This window comes from Hirundo rustica, chromosome 9, assembly GCF_015227805.2.
Source record: "Hirundo rustica isolate bHirRus1 chromosome 9, bHirRus1.pri.v3, whole genome shotgun sequence".
NCBI lineage: Eukaryota > Metazoa > Chordata > Aves > Passeriformes > Hirundinidae > Hirundo > Hirundo rustica.
This window is the reverse complement of record NC_053458.1, coordinates 29,637,987-29,665,502: the sequence shown is the minus strand read 5'-3', so window position 1 is coordinate 29,665,502 and position 27,516 is coordinate 29,637,987. Positions and strand designations below refer to the sequence as shown.

General features: G+C 61.4%; 2 protein-coding genes across 4 annotated transcripts; both read left to right on the top strand.

The window, feature by feature from the left end:
* Positions 1 to 125: 125 nt before the first annotated feature.
* Positions 126 to 10,678, top strand: QSOX1 (quiescin sulfhydryl oxidase 1). Its single transcript, XM_040073594.2, has 12 exons — positions 126 to 417; positions 2,576 to 2,676; positions 3,953 to 4,001; positions 4,151 to 4,253; positions 5,026 to 5,116; positions 5,335 to 5,480; positions 5,907 to 6,044; positions 6,155 to 6,284; positions 8,158 to 8,280; positions 8,385 to 8,529; positions 8,836 to 9,015; positions 9,387 to 10,678. The coding sequence occupies exons 1-12, from the start codon at positions 150 to 152 to the stop codon at positions 10,115 to 10,117; spliced, it is 2,205 nt and encodes a 734-aa protein (XP_039929528.1). The 5' UTR covers positions 126 to 149; the 3' UTR covers positions 10,118 to 10,678.
* Positions 10,679 to 12,529: 1,851 nt separating this feature from the next.
* Positions 12,530 to 27,334, top strand: LHX4 (LIM homeobox 4). 3 transcript variants are annotated; one of them, XM_040073004.1, is made up of 6 exons: positions 12,530 to 12,644; positions 21,300 to 21,471; positions 24,430 to 24,632; positions 24,774 to 24,928; positions 25,596 to 25,767; positions 25,858 to 27,334. In XM_040073004.1, the coding sequence occupies exons 2-6, from the start codon at positions 21,407 to 21,409 to the stop codon at positions 26,397 to 26,399; spliced, it is 1,137 nt and encodes a 378-aa protein (XP_039928938.1). In that variant the 5' UTR covers positions 12,530 to 12,644; positions 21,300 to 21,406; the 3' UTR covers positions 26,400 to 27,334. The 3 variants fall into 3 exon arrangements, with proteins under 3 accessions (XP_039928938.1, XP_039928937.1, XP_039928936.1); XM_040073003.1 differs by lacking the exon at positions 12,530 to 12,644 and adding an exon at positions 16,011 to 16,105; XM_040073002.1 differs by lacking the exon at positions 12,530 to 12,644 and adding an exon at positions 16,011 to 16,105 and having other exon boundaries at positions 24,430 to 24,928.
* Positions 27,335 to 27,516: the final 182 nt, after the last annotated feature.

The following is a 27,516-nucleotide window of genomic DNA, read 5'->3' as shown; positions in this document are numbered from 1 at the left end:
GTGTGCGGGGGCTGTGTGCGGGGGCTGGAGCTCGCTGCCCGTGTGGGGGTTCCCCGCTCTGTCCCCGCCCCGGCCCCGCCCCGGGGGCGGTGCCACGGGCGGCTCCGGGCGCTAAAGGCGGCTCCGGGCGGTGCCGGGCCTGGCGGGCGATGTGGCGGCGGCGGGCGCGGGCCGGGGGCCGCGGGGGGCCGGCGGCTGTTCCGCCGCTCCTGCTGCTTTTCCTGCTGCTCCGGGTGCCCGCGGTGCGGCCTGGCCGCCTCTACTCGGCCGCTGATCCCCTGGAGCTGCTGGGGCCGGGGGCGGAGGGGCGGCTGCTGGGCTCCAGCAGCGCCTGGGCCGTCGAGTTCTTCGCCTCCTGGTGTGGGCACTGCATCCACTTCGCGCCCACATGGCGGGCCCTGGCCCACGACATCCGCGGTGAGTCCCCGGCCCCGCTGGCCCCCCTTCTCCTCATCCCCGCCTGACCGCCCCAGCGGCTCCCCGATCCCTCCCTGCGCCCTTGACCTTGTTACCCCCCATCCCTTATCCCTGTCTCTCTTCTCTTCCGTCAGCACCCCGTGTCTCTGTCGCTGCGCTCCCAAATTCCCCCTGCATCTCTCTCTGTTCACCCGTCAGCGCCCCTAAATGCTCCTCCCCGTGCTCCTGCGCAGGGGGGTCCCGCTTCCCCCAAGACCGGGAGCATCCTGCAGTCCCCTCTGCGTCTTTGCCCCGTCGTCGTCCTCCCCCGCTCTGCCCGCACTCTTAAATCCTCCCTTCATCCCGAGCTCTGCATTCCCGTCCCCGTGAGCATCCTTACATCCTCTCAGTGTCCTTCCCACCGCCATCCCTCAGTCCGCTCTGCCCTACCCTCCATCCGCTCCCCCAAACCCCCCGTGCGGCCCAGCTCCAGCCTCCCCGGAACGTCAGCTTGGTGGGAAGGCCCAGCTCCCTCCCTGTGCCCAGGTTCCCCCCCCGACCCCGCCCCGATATCTAAGCCAGGCTTAGCAGCTTCCCTGGACCCCTTTTGGCAGGGAGAAGCTCAGGGTGAGCCTGCCCCAGGCATGGGGGGTCCCGTTAACCCCCAGGCTTTCCCTCAGCCCCGCTCCTCCCAGTGCCCGCAGGGGTGAGGGATGGCAGGTTGCCGGGCACCGATCCCAGCCGGTTTGTTCCCGGCTTTGACCTTGATTCCTGGCCTGGCCGGTGCCAGCCCTGCCCGGGGACCCGCACACCCCGCTGCTGGGCCTCTCGTCCTGCCGGGACTCGTCCTGCTTCCCCCGGCATTTCGGGGTGCTCCCTGTTATTGCACTAATTGATACAGCGCGGTGGCTGCCGCATGAGTCAGGGGCCGGCCGGGCGGGCATCCCGTCCCTCCGAGGGGATGCCGTCCCTCCCCGGGGATGCCGTCAGAGCTCCCCAGCGGGCAGGATGTGAGGAATGGGGTGCGTGCCCGCGCCCCGCGGGGCATTGCCGCCTCTCCTGGCCCCTCTCCAAAAGAGGGCTCCCCCGGGGCTCCCCCCTCCGGAGCCCGGATCGCGGATGGTGTGCGGGGAAGCCGCCCCTGTGCTGCTCAGCATCTTTGCTGCCATTCCCACGGGTGGATTTTCGTAGGAGTGGGCTGGGCAGGGAGGATGCTAGGGTGACCTGTGGGCACCACGTGGAGATAGGAACGTGCCTGGCTCCCTGCAGCAGGGCTCATCACCTGCCCTTCTGTGCCACGAGTGCCAGGGCAGTGGGAAGCAGCTCACCTGTCCTGTCACCTGAGACACGGGACAGTGTGTCCCTGCCTCCAGCATGTTCCTGCCTCGGGCAGCATGGGCTCCATCTGCGTGCCGGTGCCATGGCCCTCCCTGTCCCACTCTAAGGATAGGCAAGGCATTGTCCAGCTTGTGTCCTTTACACTAAAAAGAAGCCATTTCAGGGCTTTATTCTCCATTTTCCTGCTGTTTTTCAGAGGCTGCTGCTTAAAGTGCCTCCATGCCCTCTTTTGTTCATCTGTTTTACCCCAAGGGCCTGCTGACTGGTCCTCACTGGGGAGTCACAAATGGAAGTGGGTGCTCAGAACCTGGGCAGGTTCTGCTGCAGTGCCCTGGCCTGGCTGCTGGTTTTGGGTTGTTCCCTCTTGGTTATCAGCTGTGCCCTTGGTCTGGGGTGAGCCAAGCTGGAGCCTGTGTTCCTTGCTGTCCCCGAGCCCTGGCTAGCCATCCCTCCCCTTCTCCGGGTGTCCTCTTCCCAGGAGCTGGGGCAGAGGCTGGACAGGCAGAACCAGCCGGGCAAGCAGTGTGGGGCAGAGCTGCCTGTGCTCCAGCACTGGCAGAGCAGGGCGTGCTGAGCCTCCTCCCGCCTCACACGGCTTTCCCTGTGTTCCTGCTGCCCGGAAAGTAGGGCACCACACACCAGTACAGACCACAGCCCTGGGCTTGCAAACCATCCGTTGCTATCCTGTGAGGAGCAAGCAGTGATTTTTGGGACAGGAGGATAACTGCCACTGGCACAGCAGGAGATCCCTCCTGCCTCTGCAAACACTCGTGGGGAGGAGGGCGGTTTTTGGGGCCTCGGGGGTGCTGAGCTGTGCTGACCTCATCCTGTGTCCCCGCAGAGTGGAGGCCTGCAGTGATCCTGGCAGCCATCGACTGTGCCGACGAGGACAACCAGCAAGTGTGCTCCGATTTCGGGATAACCGGCTTCCCCACCCTGAAGGTGAGACCGCGTGTGCCGGGTGCTTGCTGGGTTTCACTGTGCTTTGCCTTTTGGCCTGGCCCTCTCTTGCTCAATGGGATTGACAGGGGTATTGCACCAAAATGCTCCCCTTGGGGCTTTGCAGGCTGAAGCTGTTTCAGCCTTCCCCAAAACAATGCCGTGTCCTGGCTGCAGCCGGTGCAACTGCTGGGCGATGGAGCAACAAGGAGGGGGGAAAACCGGAATGGTGTTTTGTGGCAAAACACAGGGACTGGATCTCTGCTAGGATGAGGGAGAGTCTGAATCTGGAGTTGGAGACACTTTAAGAAAGGCTGTTTGAGGGCAGAGGGAGGTTGCAGGCACAGGTTTTAGAGGAGGGCACAGGATGCTGCGGGAGGTTGCAACTCCTGGGAGCCTCCTGTGGTGGCTGGCAAGGAGCCATCCCTCCTCCTGGGCCTGTGCCCAGCCCTTTAGCTGTGTCAACACACTTCTGCAGAGCTTCCCACTGCAAAGAGCCTTGCTCCAACACAAGCAGCGAAGCCAAAGCGCTCCAGGTGCCACAGCCAGCAGTTAAAACCAGGATTGCCTTGAGATGGAATGGGTAGGGATGAGGGTTTTATCAGACGTGCCCTCAGTCCCAGCTTACAGGCTGATTTCCAGGTGGGGTCAGATTTGGGGTTTTCCAGGCAGGTTGGCTTGGCCCCAGCCCTGCCCTGGGGTCTCACGAGCACCCACTGCCCTGGGACACTGAAGCAAACATCTCCTGGGGCAGGGAGGTGTGCTGATGTGGCCGTGCCGAGACGTCACCTGCTTCACATCCTGTGTCCCTGCCAAGCACCTTTTGCAAACAGCCCCGGCTCCCAGCCCAGCCTGCAAAGCAAACACCTGGCTGATGCAACCTGGTGTTGCTGCTCTGGCTCTGCCCTGGGTACTGGAGCCACTGTGGGAGGCCAGGAGTGGGAAAACCCCCTTTTTACTGCTTTATCAGAGCTCTGGGGCAGGGAGAATGCTTTGCAGGACTCGGAAGGTTCCAGCTGCCTGCCTGGAGACACCTGTTCCACTGCCTGCCAGTGCTCAGCCCTTGGCTGCATCCCTCCCCTGTGGGGATGCCCCAAAAGATGGGGACATGGCTGGGAGCTCCCTCTGTGCAGGCTGATGTCAGTTGGCATGCTGCAGTGTTGTGGGGAAACTGAGGCAGAGCTGGGAGCCTCCGCCTGCTGGGTTGCACTGCCTCCTGTCCCACTCCAAACACTCACTCCCATTTCCCCTTGTGCTTTTTTTTTTTTTTCCCTTTCAGTTCTTCAGAGCTTTTAGCAAGAAGCCAGAGGATGGGATAAGGATTACCAGTGAGTATTCAGAGCTGTGGGTATGAGTGACCCTGCTACCCATACCTCCCAGGGAGCTCTGTGAGGGCAGCTCCAGGCAGCTTCCCTTGGCTCAGCCCCTGGGATTGGCTTCCCCAGGACTGACCCCTTGGCATCCTGTCCCCCTGCAGATCCCAGTGCCACTGTCGAGGAGCTGCGCCATGCCATCATCACCAATCTTGAGCAGAGCCAGGATGCCTGGCCACCTGCCTGTCCTCCACTGGAGCCAGCAAGGTAGGGGCAGCAGGAGGCCAGCATGGCCTCTGTCCCATGGGGAGCAGGTTTCTGGGGAAACCCTGAACCCAGAATGAGCAAGGAGCAGCTACCACATCCCAGGGAGACACAGATGACCTGGCCAGGGTAGAGCTGTTTCCATGGCCCAGATGAGATGGGCTATGCTGTCCCATTTCTTAACAGACCTGCTCATCAGCCTAACTTAGAGCAAGCAATTCCCAGGCCCCAAATTCTTTGGGACATGGCAGTGTCATGCCATGCTGAGTGAGGCTGTGTTAGAAGCTTTCTCCTGTCCTGAAGAAAGGTTTTCTTGATTCTGTACAATTCTGTTGGTATCTGAGTTGTCCTTGCTGAGTGCAAGCAGTTGCTGCTTTGTCCTGAGATGGAGCCTTTGGATTTCCCTAAGCAATGGTCAAGCCAGGCACATGCCTCAGGTGCTCTGATGCCTCTGTGTCTTAGCCAAAACACCCCAGCCCTGGTTCAAGTCCGTTGCTGGTTTTTCCGCTGGGTGAGCATGCAGCTCCCTCCTGCCCTGCCAGTGCTTTGTTTTTTAACTCCTTGGCCAAGCCCAGTGGGTTTTCTCAAAGCCTGTGAACCAGGGCAGAAAACTAGGCTGGAAAATTCAGGAGGAATAGCCTGCTCGGTGGGGCTGGTGCTGCACCAGCATTCCCTGCCAAATCCCAGCAGGCAAGGGTCGAGCTCCTGGTGAGGGGGAGGGCAGAGCATCCTGCTGATGCTGAGGCACCTGCTGCCGTCCTGCTGTCTCTTGCAGTGCCGAGGAGGTTCGCACCTTCTTCCAGAGGAACAAGGACCAGTACTTGGCACTCATCTTTGAGAAGAGCAACTCCTTCGTGGGCAGAGAGGTGGGCACAGCTGCACTTGTCCCCATCTCTCTTGGAGCCTGTGTCCCTGGTGCCTGATATCAGGTGTCCCTGGTAACTCCTGGGTGCTCTCTCCAGGAAGGCTCCCTGCCCAGCCTGCACACAGCTTAGCCAGTGCCCAGTGTTACACAGGGCACTGCTGCCTCTCTGGTGGGGCTGGGGAATCTCTCTGCCCCCCCATCTGACCCTGGGACTTGCAGGTGGCCCTGGACATGCTGCAGTACGAGAACATTGCGGTGAGGAGGGTGCTGAGCAGCGAGGAGGAGCTCGTGGAGAAGTTCGGCGTCACTTCCTTCCCCTCTGGATACCTGCTCTTCCGCAACGGCTCCTTCTCCCGCCTGCCTGTGTGAGTGTGGGACGCAGCAGGGTGGCTCTGGGGGTGCTGCTGGGATGCCAGCCTTGTGCCACATCTCTCTGTGCTCCTTTGTACTTGTGGGAAGGTGCGTTAGGAGGGAGGCAGTGGCTGAGTAGGGGAGACTGGTGGTGGGCACTGAATTGCACTGCCAGCCCTGGCTGGAGCTGGAAGAAGGGAAAATCCTTGTGACTGAGCCATTCCCTTCCCACACCTGCCCGGAGCTGGCATGATATGGCTGCCTGGGGCTCAGCTCTGCTCCAGGATGTGTGTAAGGCTGAGGCAGGGGGAGAGTGTGGAGCACCCCGCGCTCCCTCCCCAGGCCTGAATTACCCACTTGGGTAGTTCATCTCCTTTGCTTCCTTCCTTGGGGTCGGGTTTGGGAGGGAAGAGGGACTTAGGGCTTCTCCTTCCCGGCAGGCACATAGAGGCGCGCTCCTTCTACACCTACTACCTGCGCACACTCACGGGCATCACCCGTGGCTCCTACAAGCTGAACGTCACGGCCAGCACCGCCAACGAGACCGAGCGCGTGTCACACCCTCTGCGAGCCGACCGGTCAGACCCCTCACCCCGCTGGGCAAACGGGCCGGGCGGGCGCGGGGCTGGGCGAGCCCTGGGGGAGGATTAACTGGCTGATGGAGCCTCTGTGGCGCTGCTCTCCCCAGCTCCAAGCTGTACATGGCCGACCTGGAGTCCGCGCTGCACTACTCGCTGCGGGTGGAGGCTGCCCGAGCCTCCTCGCTGTCGGGAGCACAGCTGGCCGCCTTCAAGTGCTACGTGGCCACGCTGGTGAAGGTGAGGAATTCTGCGTGTTGGGAGAGGAGCTGTTTGTGCCTGGGTGTCGGGAGAGGAACTGCCTGTGCCTCCATTTGTGTGTTTAACAAACACACGGTGCGGGCCACCGTGTCCCGGTACTCAGGGTAGTGAAGCGTGGCAGTCTCAGGTGTGTCCTGGTGCTGAGTGTATCCCGTGGCTCCTGTCAGGCCGTCCCCATCATGTGGATCTCCAGACTCAGCCCAGACTCCCAGTGGGAGCTCGGAGGGGATGCTGGGGTGTTTCAAACAAGTTGTGTGTTGCCGGCTTTGGTGGCAGTGGGATCATCACTTGTAGGAGGTGTCGAGGCAGGAGGTCTTTTCAGAAGAGAGGCTGTCACCTGCTGGGGTGTCAGAGATGCTCACAGGGGTTTGTCACTCTGATCTGGATGCTCGGCTCAGGGAGCCAGTCTCTGCAGGCTCCTTTGTTAACAGTCCAGGGAAGGAACTCCCTCTTTGAGTCAGGCTCCAGACAAGCCTAATTTAAGGTCTCCTTTTTTCTTCTGTGTTGGGCCTGGCACAGCTGAAGTGACGGAGAGCTTTGAGCCAGCACAAGCAGGGCAGTTTAATTTCCTGCTGTGATGGAGTCCTGCTGCATTTGGCTGTTTCCTCCACTCTGCCTGCAGAAGCCCCGTCTCCATCCCAATCCCTGTCACAGCCCCGGCTACCTGGCGGGCTGAGGCCATGCCCTCCTTCTTCGCTCCCTCCTTTGTCAGCCAGGGTCTCACGCTCAGTCTGGACCTCTCATAGCTCTCACTGATGTGCAGGACACCCCCTGCTCCCCACCCCATCTGCTGTCCCCCAGGAAAGAGCTCCAGACACCTTAAGTCCTCAGATCTTTATGTAGCTCCTCTGCCTGTCTCCAACCATTTCCCTCACTCTTTCTCCCTTTAATGTGAACTACAGAGACAGGGAAATAAATCCCGTGGCACCAGCTCCCTGCCCATGGGTACAGGTGTGCTGGGGTGGTGGGGAGCAGCGATGGTTTTCTTTGATCCGTTTTTAATTTCTTCCTGCACACCTTCTTCCCCTCGATGAGCTGTAGCAGTGGGTGCTGGTGCTTCCCCGGGGACGTGGAGCCAGCACTGCCATTGCCCTGCTCATCCACAGGACGGAGCAGCATCCCCAGGATTGCCAGCCCAGGGCTCAGCCTGGCGGAGCTCAGCCAACAGGTCCCAGCCTTAACTCTTGCGTTCCCAAGAGATATTAAAGGAAAGGAGAGGGGCCAAGTGATAACGTGGAAAAAAGTGGTTCCCGGAGGCAGGGAATCACACAGCAAAGCCTTCTGTCCGAGGAGTGAGGGGACACTGTGTTTGCAGCGCAGCTGTCAGGTCACAGATAATTCCCCTGCAAATTTGGGTCTTTTCATGTGGTTCCCCATGGGCCTGGGAGGAAGAACAGCTCAGACTCAGCAAACTCCTCCTTCCTTTCACTTCTCCATCACTTCTCCCTGTGCTGGTGTCTCCTGCTCCCCACAGGTGGGTCCCTCTGTCCGTCTGTCTGTCGGTGGCACGGGTTGCCAGGCTGCTCCTCTCCCAGGAGTGGTTTTGAAGTGCAGCTGCTAATCGGCTTTGCCAGACTTATGGACAGAGTGCCTTTTTGCCTCCTTCAGTTGGAGCTGGGGTTTGGAGCCTGAACATGCACACAGTTGCCTTGCCACCCGGGCTGGGGGGACGAGCTGCAGCCCCCAGCCCCGCAGAGATAGGCACCAAAACCTCGCCAGGACCATGCTGCTCTCCAGCAGAGAGGAGCTGGTGCTGCCCAGTGCCTGCCCTGGTGAGCCAGGGGTGCCTCTGGGCTGCCCTGTTGCTCCCAGGATGGAATTTGTGTTTCTCACCCCTCTCCCTGCTCTGCAGTACTTCCCAGGGCGTCCCTGTGTGCAGACCTACCTGCAGACCCTGGATGCCTGGCTGAGGAACTGGACGGAGCCCGAGCTGCCCCGCACAGTTTTGAAGGAGGCCATGAAGAATAAGAGAGATGTAAGATGCCCGTGGGGGACCCCCTGCTCTCCTTAGCCCTGCCCCTTGCCCCCCAGCTGCCACTGCCTGCCAGCCCCATCACGCCGTGTCCGTCTGTCCCCCAGGCCTCCCAGCCCTCCGTGCTCCCCACCAACGTGACCTGGGTGGGCTGCCAGGGCAGTGAGCGCCACTTCCGTGGATACCCCTGTGGGCTCTGGACCATCTTCCACCTGCTGACTGTCCAGGCTGCCCAGAACGGCCCTGACAAAGGTACTGATGTCCCTGGGGGCATCAGGGGCTCAGGGAGGGAGCGTCCAGCTGAGCTCTGGCGTGGGTAGGGGTGCTGCATGTGGACAAAGGCTTGTTTCCTCTCCTTCTCCATCTCATCCAGGGGCAGGAGAGGAGACAGAGAGTTGGGGTGTGTGGTTGCTACCTCGGCCATGGGACTGTGGTGGTGGCACTGGGGGGGTTCCAGACTCACTGTGGTGGTGGCACTGGGGGGTTCCAGACTCACTGTGGTGGTGGCACTGGGGGGTTCCAGACTGCTCTGGAGTTTCCCTGCTCTGCCTCCCCCAGAGTTACCCCTGGAGGTGCTGAGCACCATGCGCTGCTACGTCCGGCACTTCTTCGGCTGCCAGGAGTGCGCAGAGCACTTTGAGGCCATGGCAGCCAAGTCCATGGACAGGGTGGCCAGCAGGGAGGAGGCCATCCTCTGGCTCTGGTCCCACCACAACGAGGTCAACGCTCGCCTGGCCGGTAAGGGGAGCTGCCACCGGGGCAGGGAGGGAAAAGGGGACGTGAAGTGGTGGAACACTCCTCCTCCCGGATGGGTCTGGCAAACGGCTGCAGGGTGTAGCGCTGGGGACTTCCTGCTGTCATTGTCCCCCATCCCAGGGGACAGCAGCTGGTCCCGCAGCATCAGACTGCCCCGGAGACAGAGTTGGATCTGATGTGCTCCTTACAGGGAGCTTCTCAAAGCTGCTGTTTGCCCTCAGAGGACCCCTCCTCCCGGGGAGGCTCCTCCGAATGTCCCCGTTCCCGACTGCTGGATTCTCGGGGGTGTTTATGCAGGGGGAGGGTGCGTCACATGTCCCCTGTAACCCCCTGGCCGGCTCCGGTCCCCGCAGGAGGTGACACGGAGGACCCCAAGTTCCCCAAGCTGCAGTGGCCTCCGCCAGACCTGTGTCCCCAGTGCCACAAGGAGGAGCGGGGGGTCCATGCCTGGGAGGAGCCGGCCGTGGTCACCTTCCTCAAGGCGCACTTCTCCCCGGCCAACATCTACATGGACTATGCCGAGCCCGACCCCATCCCCGCGGCCAGGGAAGGGACCGGCGCCATGCTGGGCACGGAGGGCCCGCGAGAGGAGCGGGGGAGAGGAGAAGAGGAGGAAAAGGAGACGGAGGGAGAGGCGAGAGTGCCGGGGCGCCCAGGCTCCCCCGAGCCGCGGCGCCCCAGCATCGTGCGGCTGAACCCCAAGTTTCGGGAGGGGGGCGAGGACATCGTGGACCTGGATTCCTTCAGCGAGCAGCACTTCAGGAGCCAGGCGCTGCGAGCGGCCGCGGGCCGGCGCCGGCGCATCAGCAAGCGGGACACCATGGCCCTGGCCCGCGATGCCGCGGCGGGCAGGGAGCGCCGGAGGGCCCCCGGCGTCCTGCTCCGGGAGGAGGAGGAGGATGGCGGGGAGGGCCTGCGGAGGAGCCCCTGGCTGCGGGTGCTTGGATTGGGCTTCTCCCGCCTGGACATCAGCCTCTGCGTGGCCCTCTACTTCCTCTCCTCCATGTGCCTCCTGGGCATGTACACCTTCTTCCGTCTCCGCACCCGCGCCCGCAAGGGCCGCCCTGGCTTCCCCATGGCCTGAGACCGGCTGGGGGGCCCGCGGGTTTTCCTAGGCTGGGTGGGCTGCTGGGGCGGGACACCCCTGGGACAGCGCTTTGTCCCACGGCGGGCAGGGGTCTGGCACGTCCCCCTCAGGAGCTGCCCTGCTCACGGTGGCCGCCCCCGGGGTAGGGGGTGGAGGGCTCTTTTTGGGAGGAAGGAGGTGTCAGAGCATCCCCCTCTCGAGTCACAGTGCCACGTTTCTGGGCGTGTGGGAGCTGGGACCTGAAGGGTGGGTTGTGTTTCGCCACCCGGCTGCCCTCGGAAGCTCCCTGGAACGGGGCTGGTTTCAAACTGGGAAGCCCAATCCTGTGCAGGAGCACAGCCCGTTGGGGTCCAACCACTAGTGGGGCCAGGAGGGTGGAGGTTTAGCCCCCCAAAAAGCTGGGACTCTGCTGGGTGGGGGCAGCAGCCATGGGTTCAGATGCATTTTGTGTCCCCCTCCTTTGAGACGTGGCCCGGGGCCTCCCCACCTTTTCTCGCCCCCTCCCCATGCTGTTGTTCGTTCTCTGCTTGTCTTAGTGGAATAAATTATTTTTGCCGATGCCTGCCCTGCTGTGTCGGCTGGTCCCTGCCACGTGGGCATGCTGGACTACCCCACCTCATTCCTGATGTCCCTGCTCCTGCCTCCACCCCACCCCGAGAAGAGCACTTGGTTTAAAAATCCTTTCAGTATTTTTCGTTATCATTGTATGTTTTCTCCTGCCTTTTCCTTGGGGATGATGCATCTCTGGGCAGCTGCCCCCCATGCAGCTGGTACATCCCCAGGGCTGGGATGGCTCCTGGTTTCTCCTCAAGGAGGGGGAGGCAGGGGAAGGATGTGGGGGCCAGGAAGCTGCTGGAACAAAAGTTGGTCGGAGCTGTGGAGCTGCCGTTCGGTGCTGCCGACCATTCCCGTGGTCCGGAGCAGGGAGACGCACGGCAGCATCCCTGGGGACCAGGACTGCCGTGGTGTGGGGCCCCTGCGCCTGTCCCCGATTCTCTCTGCCCTTTTATCCTTGTTAGGAATCATTAAGGAAAATGGTTGTTTTCCAGGGCCGGGGCCATCTGCTCTCCCAGCGCTGTCTAAATCCCCCTGTAACAAATTCATTGGGATTACGCTGCCCTCCCCTAATCCTGGCCCATCCCCCCGCGTGGGGGATTTAAAAGGATTAGAGCCCGGCCGATAATAAACTTTATTAAGGGGGAGGGGGGGTGTCAATCCGATTTGGAGCCTTTTTCTTGATATCTTCACTTTGCCTAGGTGGGCGGTGAGGGCTGGTGGGATGGGCAGGAGGGTGCCCAGCTCCGCTGCTGCCTTGGCTCCGGGAGCTCCGGCTCCTCCGGCCCTTCCTCCCTCGGCTGCCCGTGAAATAAATCGTCTCTGTCCACCTTTCCTTTAACGTTTGTGCGTGGTCACGCCTCCAGGCGTTGCGGGGCTGGCAGCCCTGTCCTGCCCCTTCTGCCTTGGCCGTGTCCCTCGTCCCAGCCCGGAGCGGGGCCGGCTCCCCCGAGCCGCTGCCGGCCCTGCCCACCGCCGGCTGATGGATGGGGAAGGTCTCACCGCCGCAGCCCTGCTGCCTCCCTCTCCTTGATTTCCCTGGGGGGCTCACCCCCCGCATCAATAACGCCCCCGTGCCAGCTGCTCCCCTGGGTGGGACCGAGGGATTGCGATGTGGGGCTGCCCGTGCTCACCTCGGCCCCAAAATTCCTCGCTGGGGTGGGCAGGGGTGCGGCAGGTGGAGGCAGGGGGGGATTAGGGCTGGGGAGGTGGGCGCTGCCGGAAGGGGGTTAGCGGGATGCCCAGATTAGCATCCCCGACAGGCCCGCAGCCTAAAGCTGCTGTGCACGCAGGAAAAAGAGAGTCTAGTAAATAGACTTTCCGTAATCCTGTTTGGTGCAGTCCCAATCCTCCCGGCCCCGCTCTCCCGGCCTGTGGCGCCGGGGTGTCCCCCTCCAACACCTGGGGAGCCCCGGTGCGGGGCACGGAGCGGCTGCCGCGGGGCTCGGAGTGTCCCCCACACTGCGTCCCCCTCTCAGGATGGCTTGGGGACAGGTCCCTCCTCAGCCCCGCACAGGCGAGCATCAAAGCGCCGTGGGCACGCTCACAGGTGGGACAGGCTGTCCTGGGGCCCCGGTCCCAGCCCCGGGGTGCCCTCCCTGATGGGGTCACCCCTTCCCGGCACTGCCGCCGCCCCGGGGCTCCCTGGGGCTAATTACCCAAATGGCCTCGGGCTGGCGCGAGCCGACCGCTCTTCCCTAATACAATTTACCCTCAAGCGCAATTTAATTTTCCGCCAGGCCGGTGGCCAGCCCCCCGCGCACCCAGCCACCTTCCCACCCCTTCAGCGCTCGCTCCTTCCCGTCTTGCCCCTCTTCCCTTTCCCTCCTCGACATGGGGAAGAGCCTTTCTCCGCCGGCATCCCCTCTCCGGCCATAAAATCACCGGGGGTTCGCTGAGCGCCGATTAATTTTCAATTACGATTAGCAAGTCCCCTGCCTGCGAGGGGAGAGGCTTTTCCCGGCTGCTGGTGAGTACTCGGCTCTCGAAGTGCTTGTGCTCGCTCCGGGCCAGTCCTGGCACCGGGGATGGAGGTGAGAGGGGGTAATTACCGGGATCCTTCCGAGCTGGGGAGCGGCGGGGCTCGGGGCGCTACGGCCGATGCTGCCCGCAAGGGAGGTGGCTTCGTGCCCAAAGGTGGCTGTGGCAGCTTTGGGCTTGCGAGGATGTCCCCACCTCGGTCTGGGGGAGCTGGGTTTGTCACAGGAGGGGACTCTGGGAGCTGGGCTGACACCTGGCGAACTCGATGCGTGAGTGGCACAAAGCCTCAGCTCCCTGGAACCTCCAAACCCGTCTGGGGCTTGCTGACTGGGGCAGAGCTGCACTCGCACCCACAGGCATGAGTCGGGAGTGGGTTTTCCTTATATTTATTGTATTTCCTTGTATTTCCTCGTATTTCCTTGTAATCCTTTACATTTACCCCAATTCTGCCTTGAAACCCCCTTGTTGCACCAGGGGACAATGCACTGATGTCCCCCTCGGTGGCACAGGGTCCAAGCCAACCCTAATTCCAATGTGCCCGGGGCTGGAGCACACAAGGGGAGCCTGGGTCTGCGTCTTGTCGCAGGCTCTGGGATTTACCTGCAGTTTATTAAAGATAATCCCAGCAGGGAAGGTGTGGGAGCACCACCCCTGCTCGTCTGTGGGTTTGGCATCATCGCCTCACGCTGCTCGTGTCTTCCCTTGGCTGCAGGGCCGAGGGCTTCAGGCACTGCCGAGGAAGGAGCAGGGCATCTGTGCGGGGCCAGAGCTCCCCCAAAAGCGCCCCAGAAATGCAACCCGATGCAAATCGACATGCACTCTTCTGCAGGCCGGTCACCATCGAGCCTCAGCTCTGGTTTAGCTCTGGGAGGAGGAGAAAGCCTGGAGGGGGGCACTTCCCACCCACCACATAGAACCCCCCTCTCTGGGCAACCCCAGGATCCAGCAGCATTTTGGGTGGCACAGAGAGGATTTGCTGGGCAAGCACCCCATGCCCATCTCAACCACCCTCTCCTTCCTGTGAGAAGGGAAAAACAAACTCAAGAGAGATAAAAGGCCAAAGTGATCTAAAAAAAATCCCTAAAGAGATCAAAAGATCCCCACCAACATAAGGAACAGATGGACAGCGGGAAGGACGGAGGGGAACAAAGCAATGCTACCAGGAGAGGAAGGGATGGAGGCTCTGCTGGGAAGATGTGTGAGTGAGCACGGGGAAGATGCTGGTGGGGTGTTTTTTGGTGGTGGCAGCCCCCCGACCCCCTCCCTCGCCCCCGGCACCACGATGCTTCCCCAGGGTGAAGGCTCGGCGCTGTGTGGCTCCCTTTGCCCGCTCACCACTTCCATGAGTGATCCAGAGCCGGGCAGAGGGGGCTGGATCAATCTGGCAAAGCAGAAAAATGAATGAAAATTGAATTCCCCGAGGAGAAGGGGGTGGGGGGGGAGCTGTTATCCCGGCTGAGAGATAAATCAGAGCGTGCCAGAGAGCTGGGAGACCGCGATGACTCCCAGCAGAGGTGGAATAATTAGGGAAATAGGTTGGAAATGCAAAGTAGCAGGACCGGGAGGCGACGGGGCAGTGTCCGTCTGTCCGTCTGTCCGCGAGTCCGGCTAAACTTCTCCCGTAAATCTGCCTCAGGGACCTGCCTTTCTGCTTGTTGGGAGCCACGTTCTGGCCGGCTGGGGACTGGGGGGACACGGTGGCCCCGGCCCCAAGGGGCTGCGGAGCGCAGGTGGCCGCGGGCGCCGGCGGTGCTTAATGCACTTAAGAGCTTCAGCGTGATTTAGGGCATGGCACGGGATGGGATGGGATGGGATGGGATGGGATGGGATGGGATGGGATGGGATGGGATGGGATGGGATGGGATGGGATGGGATGGGATGGGATTCCTCGCCCCTGTGGTGGGAAGCAGATTTTGGTGTTCGGTGAACGGCAGGATTGAGCTCACTCCTGTAATGAGTGCACACCGGTTTTGGCACACAGCTGCGATATGAAGGGGACAGGAGTTTGCTGGTAAAAATGAAACTTGGGGGGGAGGGGTCAAACCCCAGCATCCCATAGAAAAACTTCCATTTTTTTTCCTAAGGAATCGTAAATAATACATTTATTAGGTTTTATTACTTTTATTTTTGTTTGTTTGTTTATTTATTTATCTATTTAGCTGTTTGCTTGTTTGTTTGTTTGTTTTCCCAGTTGCTGGCTTGTCCCACCTGCACATTACCTGACGGGGCAGGGTTTCAAGTTTTGGTTGGTTTTTTTTTTCAGGTGGGAAAAGCCTCTTCCTAACAGTGTGTAAACGAATGCTTGGCACGGGCACAGCTGAGCTGAGGGTGGCCGCGCTCTTGGCTGGGCGAGCATCCTCCCTCACTTGCCAGAAGCTGCCGTGCGCCACCTCGGGGGCCCCACCCTGCTCTTTAAGCACGTCGGGGCTTCGGCACCATTGTCCCCGAGCTGGTGACACGGTGAGCATCGGGAGGGGTGAAGCTCTAACTTCAGCTCCATCTCAGTGAGTTTCCTTGCTCAGCCCTTGGCTGCCGGGCACCGCAACATCAGTTTCCCTCTGCTGCTGCGGGCTGGGCTGTCTCGGGGTTTTCCCTCGTGGGCATCCTCATGGAGGCCGTAGCCACCCCGTGCCCTTTGCCCTGTGACTTTGGCACTGCCACCCTTGTGTCACCACGGCCAGCGGGCTGCCGGGCTGGGCACACTGCCGAGCTGGGCTGGCCCTTCCCGTGCCCAGCTGTGTCCCCAGGGAGGCACCGTGGGGCTGGGCCCCGGGGACGTGTTACAGCGCCCTGTGGAAGCAGAGCCTGCCACGGCCACGGGGTGCCGGCCGCTGGGCAGTAACTCGCGTTGGCGCGGGATGTGCCGGCGTCCGCCGGAGCCAGGGAAGCGTCCCTTGGCTGAGCCTCCGTTCCCAGCGGCAGCAGGGACAGGGCTGGAGCTGCGCCCCCGAAGCGGGGACTCCCCAGCGCCTTCCATGGAGCGGGAGAAGGTCCTCGAGCCCGGAGAGCGGAGCCCGGCCGCGGCCTCGGGCTCGTCCCTCCGTGTCCCCAAAGGCACGGCCGGACACGGCCCGGCCCCGGCCCCGCCCCTTCCCCGCAGGCCCCGCCCCCCGGGCCAGGCCACGCCCCCCGCGGCGCGGAGCGGGCGCTGATTGGCTGCGGGGGGCCCGTCCCGCCCCCGCCCCCCTGCGGGCGGTGACGTCAGGCGCGCTCCCCGCAGGGGAATGAATGGGAGGCGGGCGGCACCGGCGGGCACCGGCACCGGGACGCGGCACCGGGACGCGGCACCGGGACTCGGCACCGGGCTCCGCCGGCCCGGCCCGCGGCTCTCCCGCCCCTCTTCTCTCCCCTCCGCCGCCCCCCGGGCCAATAAAATGATGCAAAGCTCCGCGCTCGCTGCCGAAGGGGCTGTCAAGGGGCTTCCCGAGATCCTCGGTGTGCCGGTGCAACGTAAGGACGCTTTTCTCTCTCCTTCGCTCCCTGCCGCAAAGGCGGCCCCGGGCCGGCGGGGCAGCGCCCTGCGGCTGGGCAGGTGCCTCCGCTCCCCGCAGCTCCCGGCTTCTGCGCCTCCCGTTTATTTTCCCCGGCGCGTAGCGGCGTTCGTGAAAACGCGGAGCGTGCGGAGGGGAGAGCGGTGCCCCGGGGCGGGCGGGCGGGCAGCGGAGCGATGCGGGCCCGGGCCCCGACGGGGAGGACGGCGCGGCTCCGGCCGTGCGTGCGCGAGAGCGTGAATTTCGAGTGTGTGTGAGTGCGTGTGTGTGTGAATGTGTGTGTGAATGTGTACGGCCGCGGCCCCCGCCCGCCCCCGCGCATCCGCGGCCCGCAGCGCACGACATCCCGCTTCTGTCGTTTATCGCGACAGGCGGCGGCGGGAAGGGACGCGGGGCCGTGCGTGGCGGTACCGGGAGGGCGAGCCCGGCTGGGCGGCCCGCGGGGCCCGGAGGGATGCCGCCGCATCGGCGTCTATCCAAAAATCACCCGCGTGTCTCTCGGGGCGCGTGTCTGCCCTGCAGCTACAGGTAGCGCGTCCGTGGGGTGCGCACAGGCACGGCCCGGGGGCGCACGCACCGGGGGATGGACCCCGCGGGGGATGGTGCACCCCGAGGGGGGATGCTGCACCCGAGCTGTGAGCGAGCCGCTGGATCGGTCGTTCCTGCAGGGCCGAGCACCCCGTGGGCGCTGTGGATGGCCCCTGTGGATGGTGGGGGACCCGGTGCGCCCTGGGGCTGCGCGGGCGGGCGGGGGGGCTCCGCGGGCGGCCACCTGCGCGGGTGTTGCTGCTGTTGTTGTGGTTGTTATTGCTGTTGTTGTTATTATTATTATTATTATTATTATTATTATTATTATTATTTTCTCCCCGTTCGCAAACGGTTCCCGAGAACCGGGGCGTCGCTGCTCTCCCGGAGAGGGGATGCTCGGAGTGGGGGGATGCTCGGAGAGGGGGATGCTCGGAGTGGGGGATGCTCGGCCCCCCCACAGCGGCGTCGGGAAAGTTGAGGGGAGGGACCTCGGGCGGGGGCGGAGGAGGGGCGAGACGGGCCCGAGCCGCGGGACGGCCCGGCCGGGGTCCGGCCGCACTTGGGGGGCACGGGGGGTCCCCTCCGGGACAGGTTTCCCCCAGCTCTGGCCGCTGCCCCGCGCAGCCCCCGCCCCGTTCCGTGCCCCGCACGGCCCCCCCGCCCCCCGAGCGCCTGGAATTCGTTTTTCGTGGGGTTTTCGGGGGTGCCTCTTGCCGCGGCTCTTCGGGGGACCTGTCGCGTTGTCCCCCGTTTCGGTCCCTTTGCCGAGCTGCGGGAGGGCCCGTTGAACCAATTCCACCGCAGCCGAGGGGAAGAAAAACCCCGGACACGAGCACAGAGCCGGTGCAGGGACGGGGACAGGCAGGGTTTGTCCCACGACCGGAGCCCCGAGTCAGACCTCCGGTCCCGGGTCGCTGGGGCACTTCTATGGCGTCGGAATCCCTTGATGTAGGGAGAAAATAAAGAGGTGTCTAAACCTCCAATTCTGGAGCAGCACTGCCCCGGAACAGCTTGATCTGGCCCTGCTCGGGGCCACCGAACTGCCTGGCCCATGGCATTGTCATTCCTGTACTGACTGATGGATACCAAGAATTAGCAGGAAAGAGTCCAACGAGATACCATTATTTTTTATTTTTATTATTATTGTTGTTGTTGTTGTTATTATTACAACTATTATTATTCCTACTATTGCTATTTATATCTCTATTAGTGCTATTATTGTTTTTTATTTATTTTATTTTAATTTTATTTTTTTATTATTATTATATTTACTAATGGGCAGAAAATTAGCAGAAAGAAAACAGATGAGGCTGAGCTGCTGAAAATCCTCCTTCTGTAGTTTTCCCGCTGCCTCAGCCTGAGCCCCGCGGCCGCTGCCAGCTCCCAGGCATCTGCTTTCATGTCGTGACAGATCTGGGGCCTGATCCTGCCTCAGTGACACAGAACACAGCCCCCTCCCAGCCAAAGGAAATTGTTTTGGGCAGGGAACCCCTTTCCAAGAAGGAGCCAGAGTTTCCTCCGAGCCCCCAGCAGCACCTCGATATTTCATCGTGCGTGACAGGAAAATCCTTGACATTTTAATTTTTAATCGCTCTTAAATCGCAGTTTTTCCTCTCGATTTAGCCACCAGCCTCCTCATTTTAGCAGAGGCTGCGTCCTGCAGCATCTTCCTCTGCGAGATTTTGGGGAGCCGAGCTGCCTCTCCCCCCCTACGTCCCCCCCAACACAGCTCGCTTAGCCTTGCAGACGGGATCGTTAAAAATAAAATCCCGAATATTATTTATGAATATTGTTTTGCAAATCTCACCGGAGTCAGAACTTGTGCCAAAGCCTGCGGGAACAGTGCCCGGGTGCCGGCAGGCTCCGGCCCAGGGGCTGGAGCGGGGGCAGTGATTGATCGCCGCCGAGAAAGTCGTTTGCCCGCAGCGGAGAGATGAATCGGGAGGGTTTTGCATGCGAAGGAATGAGGTTTCCTCCCCGCAGAAAGACTTTGGAAGGAATCCCCGGGCTGGTGCTTTCCCTGGGCCCGGTGCAGGCTCCGGTACCGGCGGACCGGGCCGGGCCAGCCTTGGCGCCCCGCTTTCCCCCCGCATTCCCGGACATCCGCTCCGCAGCGTCCGGCTCCCATCCGTGCCCTGAAGAGAGCAGCCCCAAAGCCCGCGGTGTTTCCGCACCCCCGCGCCTCCCTCCGCTCGCTTTCACAGGGGCTTTTGCGGTCTCGGGGATTCCCGAGGCCGCCCGCGAGTTTGGTTCGTTTCGATCGTTATTTCTCTAATTTTTCCCGTCGGGGTGAGAGGAGGGGAGGGGGGAACGGGCGGATGGACCCGGCGCTAATAAATCACGGCAGCGGCGGAGGCCCGGCCGTGGCTCGGGTCCCCGTGCGCGGGAGGTGCGCGGGGGATCGCGGATCTGCCCACGGGCTTTAATGGGATCCGGCCAAATCCCGCCCCGGGGTGCACATGTGCGGCGCCGTCCCGGGGCAGGGGCGACCCCCGGACACCCCCCTGCCCCGGGGAGGGGTTTGCACTGGGGCTGGCGAGGGGGAACCGCGGCTGCCTCCCCCCCGGAGCATCCAAAGCACCCTGAGCACAGAGCCGGGGGATGCTGGTGGGCAACGACAGCCAGGGAGCGGCTGGCTCCTGGCGCACCCAGCGCGCCCCTCAACTTCGTCCCTGTTCTATGGAATAATTCAGTTAAAACGAGCGCAATAAATGCGGGGCAGGGAGGCAGCTGCCTGTGTGGCAGAGCGCAGGGCAGGGCGCAGGGCTGGGGTTTTCGATATTTTCTCTCTGCAAACCGGAGGGACATCTCCTGGTTCCCCTGGCAGCTCTCCTTTTTGTTATTGTTGTTATTATTGTTGTCATTATTATTATTATTATTATTGTTATTATCCCTGTGTGCGCATCATTGCACCCACGGGCACTTCTGCGTGGGGTTGGTGCCGTGCATCTGCAGCGAAATTGGAAGGAAAATCGGTCTCCTCTTCAAAAACAAGCCCAGTCTCCTTTGGAAATTTGAAGGGAGACATTTCCTGCTCGGCCGCGGCTGTTTGCTCGTTGGGGCCGCGCCGCTGCCTTTGGGAAGGGGAGAGCTCTTTGTTGGCTCGTGAGAGCGCGGGGTGGGAGCCTGTAAATTCGCACGCGTGTACAGAAACCATCATTTAGACACAGAACGTATTTCCCGAAGATGCACACGCGTTTGTGAAACGACCGAGGGGGATTTCCTGGGGCTGCGCCGGTGCCACCGCCGCTGCCAGCGGCGTTGGCATTGCCCTCGCACGGGTTTAACAAATCCAGCGCGGAAAACGCGGCTGGTGCCGACCGGCAGCCGCGGGGCTGGAGGGAGGGGAGCGAAGAATCCAAGGTGTTCCCAAAACGAGAAGGGATAGAGGCACCTCCAGAAGGCGTCGAGTTACTATTTTTTGATTTATGGCGCGGTTAATGAGGCAGAGGCTCGGATGGCAGCAGTAGCTGCGGCTGAGGGGCGCTGGGGCTGTAGCTGCCGAACCTGGGCAGTGATGGAATGAGCTGCCTTCACGCCAGGTACGTGGCAGGACCCCAAAGGATTTTGAAATAATATTGTTTGAGGCTGTAACAATATCAGATTTTCCTGTGCTTTTTCCTTCTTCCACACCCGCCCCCCACCGCTTTATTTCCTCCTTTCCCCGTTCGTTCCTCTTTCCCCCGGCCTTTTTTGCTTCTCCCCCTCTTTTTTTTCCCCCCTTTCTTTCCTCTTTCTATCCCTCCCCCCCTCTTCCTTTTTTTCTCTTTTCCTCCCTTGTACCATTCCTTTCCTCTCTTCCCTCACGTTGTTTTTTTTTTTGTTTCTCCCCTTTTTGCTTTTCTTTGTTTGTTTCTTTTTGTTGTTTTTGTTGTTTCTGTTTTATTTTCTCCTTTTTCCCGTTTCTTTTTTGAATATTTCCTTCCTTTTTCTTTTTTTTAATATTTTTCCTTCTTGTGATATTTTTCCTTCTTAAATATCTCTTTTACTTTAAAAAACATTTTCCCGTTTTTATCTTCCTCACTTTTTATCTATTTCTCATCTTTTTTTTCCTTTTTAAAAACTTTTTTCGTTCTATACCGTTTTCCTTTTTAAAAAATGTTTTCGATTTTTTAGTAATTTTCCCTTTTTCCTAATATTTTTCCTTTTTTTGTCTTTTTCCATTTTTTATATTCTTTCCTTTGTAAAAATCTTTTTTTTTTTTTTTGCTTGTTCTTTATACATATATATATTTCTTTTTAATTTTTTTTTCCTTTCTCCGCCCCCCCCAAATCCATATGTGTGAGTCAGTGTGGGGTCAACAAGCGGTGTCCCTGCTTTTGGTGGTCGTGCCATTCCAGAGGGAGAGACAGGCAGGCAGGGAAAACGCGCGGCAGAGAGCAGGACACGGCCTGAAAAACGGGATGCGGGACGGAAAAGCATCACGCGCGCGTCTGCCTCCAGCCGTGGGCAAAGCTTTTCGGCAAAGGTTTGCGGAGGGAGACGCGCCGGGACACCGGGGAGTTGAGGGGCGGCAGCTCCGCGCCCCAAACCCCCCCGGACGTGCCCGGGCAGGGCTTTGGGAGCCCCGAGGGGGTGGCGGTGGCTGACGCTGCTCTTGTCTCCATCCCTCTCCCCCCGGCCAGAGATCCCCCAGTGCGCCGGCTGCAACCAGCACATCCTGGACAAGTTCATCCTCAAGGTCCTGGACCGGCACTGGCACAGCTCCTGCCTCAAGTGCGCCGACTGCCAGATGCAGCTGGCCGACCGCTGCTTCTCCCGGGCCGGCAGCGTCTACTGCAAGGAGGATTTCTTCAAGTGAGTACCCGCCACCGAAAGCGGCATCTCCCCGCCCGCAAGGAGCAAGAGCGCAGCCTCGTTTTGAGCGTAGTTTCTCCAAAATCTTCCTGCAACTCGTGGTTGTTGTGGAAATAAAGGGAATGTCGGTGCTTTGCAGCCGCTGCCGGCTGGATGCTGGGATTGAGCCGTGGGGAAGCCCCGGGTGTCCCTGACGCTCCTGTCGCTCCCCAGTGCCGCTGTTCCGGCCCCGGGGGTGACATCCATCCTGCGGGTGGCCCCGGCTCCGCTCGGAGCTAGAGGGCAGGAGAAACTCGCGCAAGGCAGCGACAGCGCTGCCTCTTCCTCCCGAGTGCCTCCCTCGCCTCCTCGGGATTTGCTGATGCCGTTTCTCTCCCTCCACCTTTTACCCTTTTTTTTTTTCTTTTTTTTTTTCTTCCTCCCATTAGTGTGAAAACCTCATTTGTTTGCCTCGGCAGCTGCCTCTGAGCTGTGCCATGCCCCAGCCTTGGCATTTCCGTGCTCCCACAGGGAGCAGGACGGGACAGGACAACCTATTCCCGGTTAGAAACGGACTTGGGCTTCAGGGCTCTCTGATGCCGGGCTGCCGGTGAAATTTGGGAGTTTTCCCGAGGGATAGAGAAGGTTTTTTTTCTGGGACTGAACCGCCGTGAAGCAGAGGGGTTGGATGCTGGCCGGTGGGTGCCTTTCACTGCTGGGGTGCAGGAGACGGGGCTCAGCCGTAGAGCAGCTGCTGCCCCTCGGGGACTAAAGCCACCTCCTCCTGCCACCTCCTCCCGCTCCGGGCCGGCCACACGGGCTGTCCCCACCACCCCTCAGCACCAGCCTAAAGCCACAGGGACCAGCCCTAGACAGGATTCCCCTGCCTTCCCATCCCCAGGCTCTCCTAGATCCTCCCCAGGCATCAGGACCAAAGATGCAGCTTGGATTTCTCCTTTCTCCTTGCCGGGGACGGTCAAAGCGGCCACTCCAGCCTGGGTAATAACACTTCACTTCTGATATTTTCCAGCCTATTAATCTCCGAGTCGTTTAAATAGTCGCCCAAAAGGTGCGGGTAATCAATGTTAATTGGAGTTGAAAGATCAGCGACTTTCTCAGATGAGGTCCTGCCTGGATTATTTGGTGCCAATCAATAGCAGCTCGGCGCTCGCACCTCACCTTTCCTTAACCGCTCATTGATCTCGGGCTGGGGAACCTGCAGGGGACGTGAGGATTTCAGCCCAACTTTCAGAGGCGCTTGGCAACGCAGGAGCTGCTTTGGAAAGGATAATTTTTTTTTAATTTATTTTTTTTTATCCCCCCCCCCAAAAAAAAAAAATCGCAGCTCTTGGTCCTCGGCTCTGTCCTGGGTGCTCTGACCCCAGATGATGTGGAAATACCCCCGGGGTGTCGGGAGAGCTGTTCAAATGGCTTTTACGGTGTTCCTTGAGAGGGGGTGAACCGGCAGTGGGCTGCAGAGTGGGCGCCAGCTCAGCCTTGGGAGCAGAAAAGCCTCCTCCGTCCATCCCATCCCTCTCTCACTCCTGCCTTCCTCCTCCCCTCCTTTCCCACCCTCCCTGCACCCCTCCCTTTATCCTCCATCCTATCATTCCCTCCGCCCTCCCTCTCTCTTGTCCATCTCCTCTCCTCCCCTCTCCTTCCTCCCTTCCTCTCCCACCTTCCCTCCCATCGGACTCCAGGAGAGCTGAGATCTCCCCAGCAGATGCCCAGGGATTCTCCCTTCAGGACACGAGTCCAGAAAATGGGACAAACCAGGTTTTTCCTTCTCACCTTCTGCTTCCAACACCCCGAAATCGTGCTGGCACCACTCCTGGCCGGCACCTGTCCCCATCCCCGGGTGACAGCTGTGTGGCTCAGGAGCACTCAGAGCCCAGCTTTGGTGGCTGTGCCCTGGATTTCGGGAGGGGATGGGAAGCCGTGGGGCTTGAGGGTGATTTTGCACGGCTGGGGGGATGTTCAGGCCTCAGGGGGCAGCGAGAGGTGCCTGGAGTTGCTGCGTTCCCTGGGCACTCCCAAACGCCACTGCCTGTCCCCGCAGCCCTGGGGACGAAGGGATTTGGGTGTTCCCGTGCTGCCTCCTTCAAGGCGGATGGGGCAGATTTATGCTGGCAGCTTTGTCACCTGGGCTGCTGCAGCACCAGGACGGCTCTGGGGTGCTCTGGGGTGTGTGGGGCTGCCGTGGGGAGCTGGGGAGACCTCGCAGAGCCCTGCGGGGCCAGTGGGATCTGCCCCAGGCCGACCCCACAGCATCTGCTGCCGAAAACGCCGGTGGAACATCCGCCTGCTTCTGACTTCCTTCTCGTGGCTTGTGTGACCCTTTGCCATCAAGTCAGCGAATTCCCTTCTTGCACACTTCCTGCACCATTCTTGCACGCTCCTTGCACACTCAATGCACGGATCTTCCACACTCCTCGCAGCGCTCTCGTACCATCCTTGCTCACCCCTCGCACCATTCTTGCACGCTCTTTCCTCGCTTCTTTTCCCACTCTTACTTCTGCCACGTCCCTTGCACACTCCCCCAGCCCTGCTCTGCTCGTGCCCCACACCCGCCCACCCCCCGCCCCTGTAGGGCCGTCGTTAGGGTGTAAGAGCCCCATCATTCCGCATTAACCCGGGATTCATCATGCCAGCGGGGCGGCGTAATTAATTTATTTGGTATTAACGTGCGTGAAATATGTACTGTCCTCGCAGGGAAAAAAAAAAAAAAAAAAAAAAAAAAGAAAAAAAAAAAAAAAAGTCAGGCAGCCTACAAGCATTGGTTAAAAGAATCATTAAAATCAAACCTTGCTCGGCTCCATTAGGCCGGTCTCTCACCGTGAGGAAGATAAACCCGCTCCGTGTGAAGTGTCGCGCGTAATAATGTTGATTGCTGGTTTAAGCCCTGCCCCGTCCCCTGCCCCCCATCCCGGCACACCCCACCCGGCCGGGGGGCTCAGGCTGGCCCGCTTCTCCTCGCAGGCGCTTCGGGACCAAATGCACGGCGTGCCAGCAGGGCATCCCCCCGACCCAGGTGGTCCGCAAGGCGCAGGACTTCGTGTACCACCTGCACTGCTTCGCCTGCATCATCTGCAGCCGGCAGCTGGCCACGGGCGACGAGTTCTACCTGATGGAGGACGGGCGGCTGGTCTGCAAGGAGGACTACGAGACGGCCAAGCAGAACGGTAGGCGGCCCGGAGAGGCGGCGGGGGCCGCGGCACGCACGGCGCTGGCCGCGGCCAGCTGCGGCCTCTGGGGCGGCTGCTTTCGGGGAGATGTTCCCCGGAGCTGCCGCTCGGGGCTGCTACCGGCTCCTTCGCTCGCAGATGACTCCGAGGCGGGCGCGAAGCGGCCCCGGACCACGATCACGGCCAAGCAGCTGGAAACGCTGAAGAACGCCTACAAAAACTCTCCCAAGCCCGCCCGGCACGTGCGGGAGCAGCTCTCCTCCGAGACCGGGCTTGACATGAGGGTGGTGCAGGTGAGGCCGCGGCTGCCGCCCTCGGCCCTGCCCCGCCAGGAGCGCGACAGAAGGGTCCCCTGGGGCGCCCGGGTGCGAGGGGATGCAGGGGTGGCAGGGCTCTTGCGGGGATGGGGGTGCCTGGAAGCTGGGCTGCAGGGATGGTGGGATGCATGGATTCCATGGGGGAGGTGGGAGCTGGGGGGCAGGAGTGTTGGCATGCAGGGGTTTGGGGGCGCTGGGTTGCATGGGGCTGTAGGTGTTGGCATACCAGGATGTGCCAGGGTGCGGGCATGCTGGGATGTAGGGGTGCTGGGACGTAGGGACACTGGGATGTAGGGGCACTGGGATGTAGGGGCACTGGGATAAAGGGGCACTGGGATAAAGGGGTGCTGGGATGTAGGAGTACTGGGATAAAGGGGCACTGGGATAAAGGGGCACTGGGATGTAGGAATACTGGGATGTAGGAGCACTGGGATGTAGGGGCACTGGGATGTAGGAATACTGGGATGTAGGAGCACTGGGAGGTAGGGGCACTGGGATAAAGGGGTGCCAGGACGCTGGAGCACTGGGTTTCATGGGTGATGGGATGCACAGGCGCTGCATTACAGGGATGCCGCCACGCAGGACTGCCAGGGTGGCGGCGTGCCGTGGTGCCACCGATGTCCCTCCCCATCGCCCGCTCCAGGTGTGGTTCCAGAACCGGCGGGCCAAGGAGAAGCGGCTGAAGAAGGACGCGGGGCGGCATCGCTGGGGCCAGTTCTACAAGAGCGTGAAGCGGAGCCGCGGGGGAGGGAAGCTGGAGAAGGAGAGCTCGGCCGAGGACTGCGGCGTCAGCGACAGCGAGCTCAGCTTCCGCGGTGAGCGCGGCGCCGGAGCGGGGCCGGGGGGCGGCGGGGCTCCCCCCCGCGCTGACCCCCCGCCTCCGCTCTCCCTCCTGTCCCCGGCAGAAGAGCAGATCCTCTCCGAGCTCGGCCACAACACCAGGGTTTACGGCTCCGCGGGGGACGCGGCGGGCGGACAGTTGCTGAACGGCGGCTTCTCCATGGAGGGCACGGGACAGACGTACCAGGACTTGCGGGACGGCAGCCCCTACGGCCTCCCGCAGTCGCCGTCCTCCATCTCGTCGCTGCCGGCCCACCCGCCCTTGCTCAACGGGCTGGACTACGCCATGGACGGCGGCCTGGGGCTGGTGGCCCACGGGGCGCAGGGGGTGAGTCAGACGCTGCGGGCCATGGCCGGGGGGGGCCCCACCTCCGACATCTCCACGGGCAGCAGCGTCGGGTACCCAGACTTTCCCACCAGCCCGGCCTCCTGGCTGGACGACGTGGATCACCCCCCCTTTCTAAGCGCTGCTCGCCCCCCGCGCCCGCCGGCGGCTGACCTTTCCAGGATTTCCCATGGGAACCGGCCCCGGAGGGCTGGAGGGAGGGGGGGGCAGCGGCGGCCACGGCCGTGCTGGGGCGGGGGGCACGGATGCCTTCGGGTGTAAGCACAAGAGAGGCGGCGAGGACCCCGGCGGGAGGGAAAGAAGGACAATCGGGGGCGGCAGAGCCCGTCCCGGCACCCGCGCCAGCCCCGCACCCCCCTGCCGAGCACCGCTGCTATTTTCAAGAGTTATTTTTCGATACGGCGTTGAAACGCGACTCGGCGCTGCCAGGAGCCTCCGCGGAAAGAGAAGTCTATATTGTAGAAGGGTTTATTTTGGGGTCATCGCCCCGCTGCCCCGGGGCGATGCTGCCCGCTCCCGGCCCAGCGGCCGTGGTTTATCCCCGGGAGCGGCGCTGCTTTGTACCACGGCCACGCGAGGGGAAGGGATCGAAATAAATCGCCTCGGTCCCGGGACGCCCACCGGCCGGGGCGCCGGGGGCTGGCACCTGCACAGCAGCCGCTGCAGGGGTGGGGCAGACACGTGGGCAGCCTTTGCTCCGGGGGCCTTGCAAAAAATCTCCTCCCAAATAGCGGGAAAGGGAATTTGGTCAGCTGCAGGAGCACCTGCGCCGTGGGAAAGGGGAGGCTACTGGGGTGTGAGATGCTCCTGGTATGGGTCACCCTCCTCCTTTGGAACGCAGGGGTGAGTGCAGGCAGCCGGGAAGGATCCCGGCGGCATTGGCACACCCCGCAAGCCCCATGGGGTCTGCTCCTGGCCGGGCTCACTCAGGAGTAGCCCTTGCTCAAAACCCATCTCCCCCAGCACAGCCACATCGCCTTCCCTCAGACATTCAGCCCCATGGATAAGATCCGGCTCCACACTCTCTGCCCGGGCTGCCCAGCTCTGCCCCAGCCCCACAGGGATGCCCTGGCCATGGGGTCCCTGCCATCTTCTCTGTCTCTGGGGTGATGCTGATGATCCCAGGCTGCCCTTCAGGGAGGGCTGGGAGTGGATCCAGTCAGTCGGCTCCTCCCAGAGGTGTGGGGGCTCCAGAAGCAGAGAGTAAAAAAGAATAAAAATGACAAAAAAAAAAAAAAAAAAAAAAAAAAAAAAAAAAAAAAAAAAAAAGAAAAAAAACTCATGAAAAGCCACACGAGAAAGCACATCACTGGTTTGTCCTTGTCCTTCCTTGCCTCCCCCAGCTGGGTGTTTTGGTGCTGCAGGAGCTGCCCCAGCT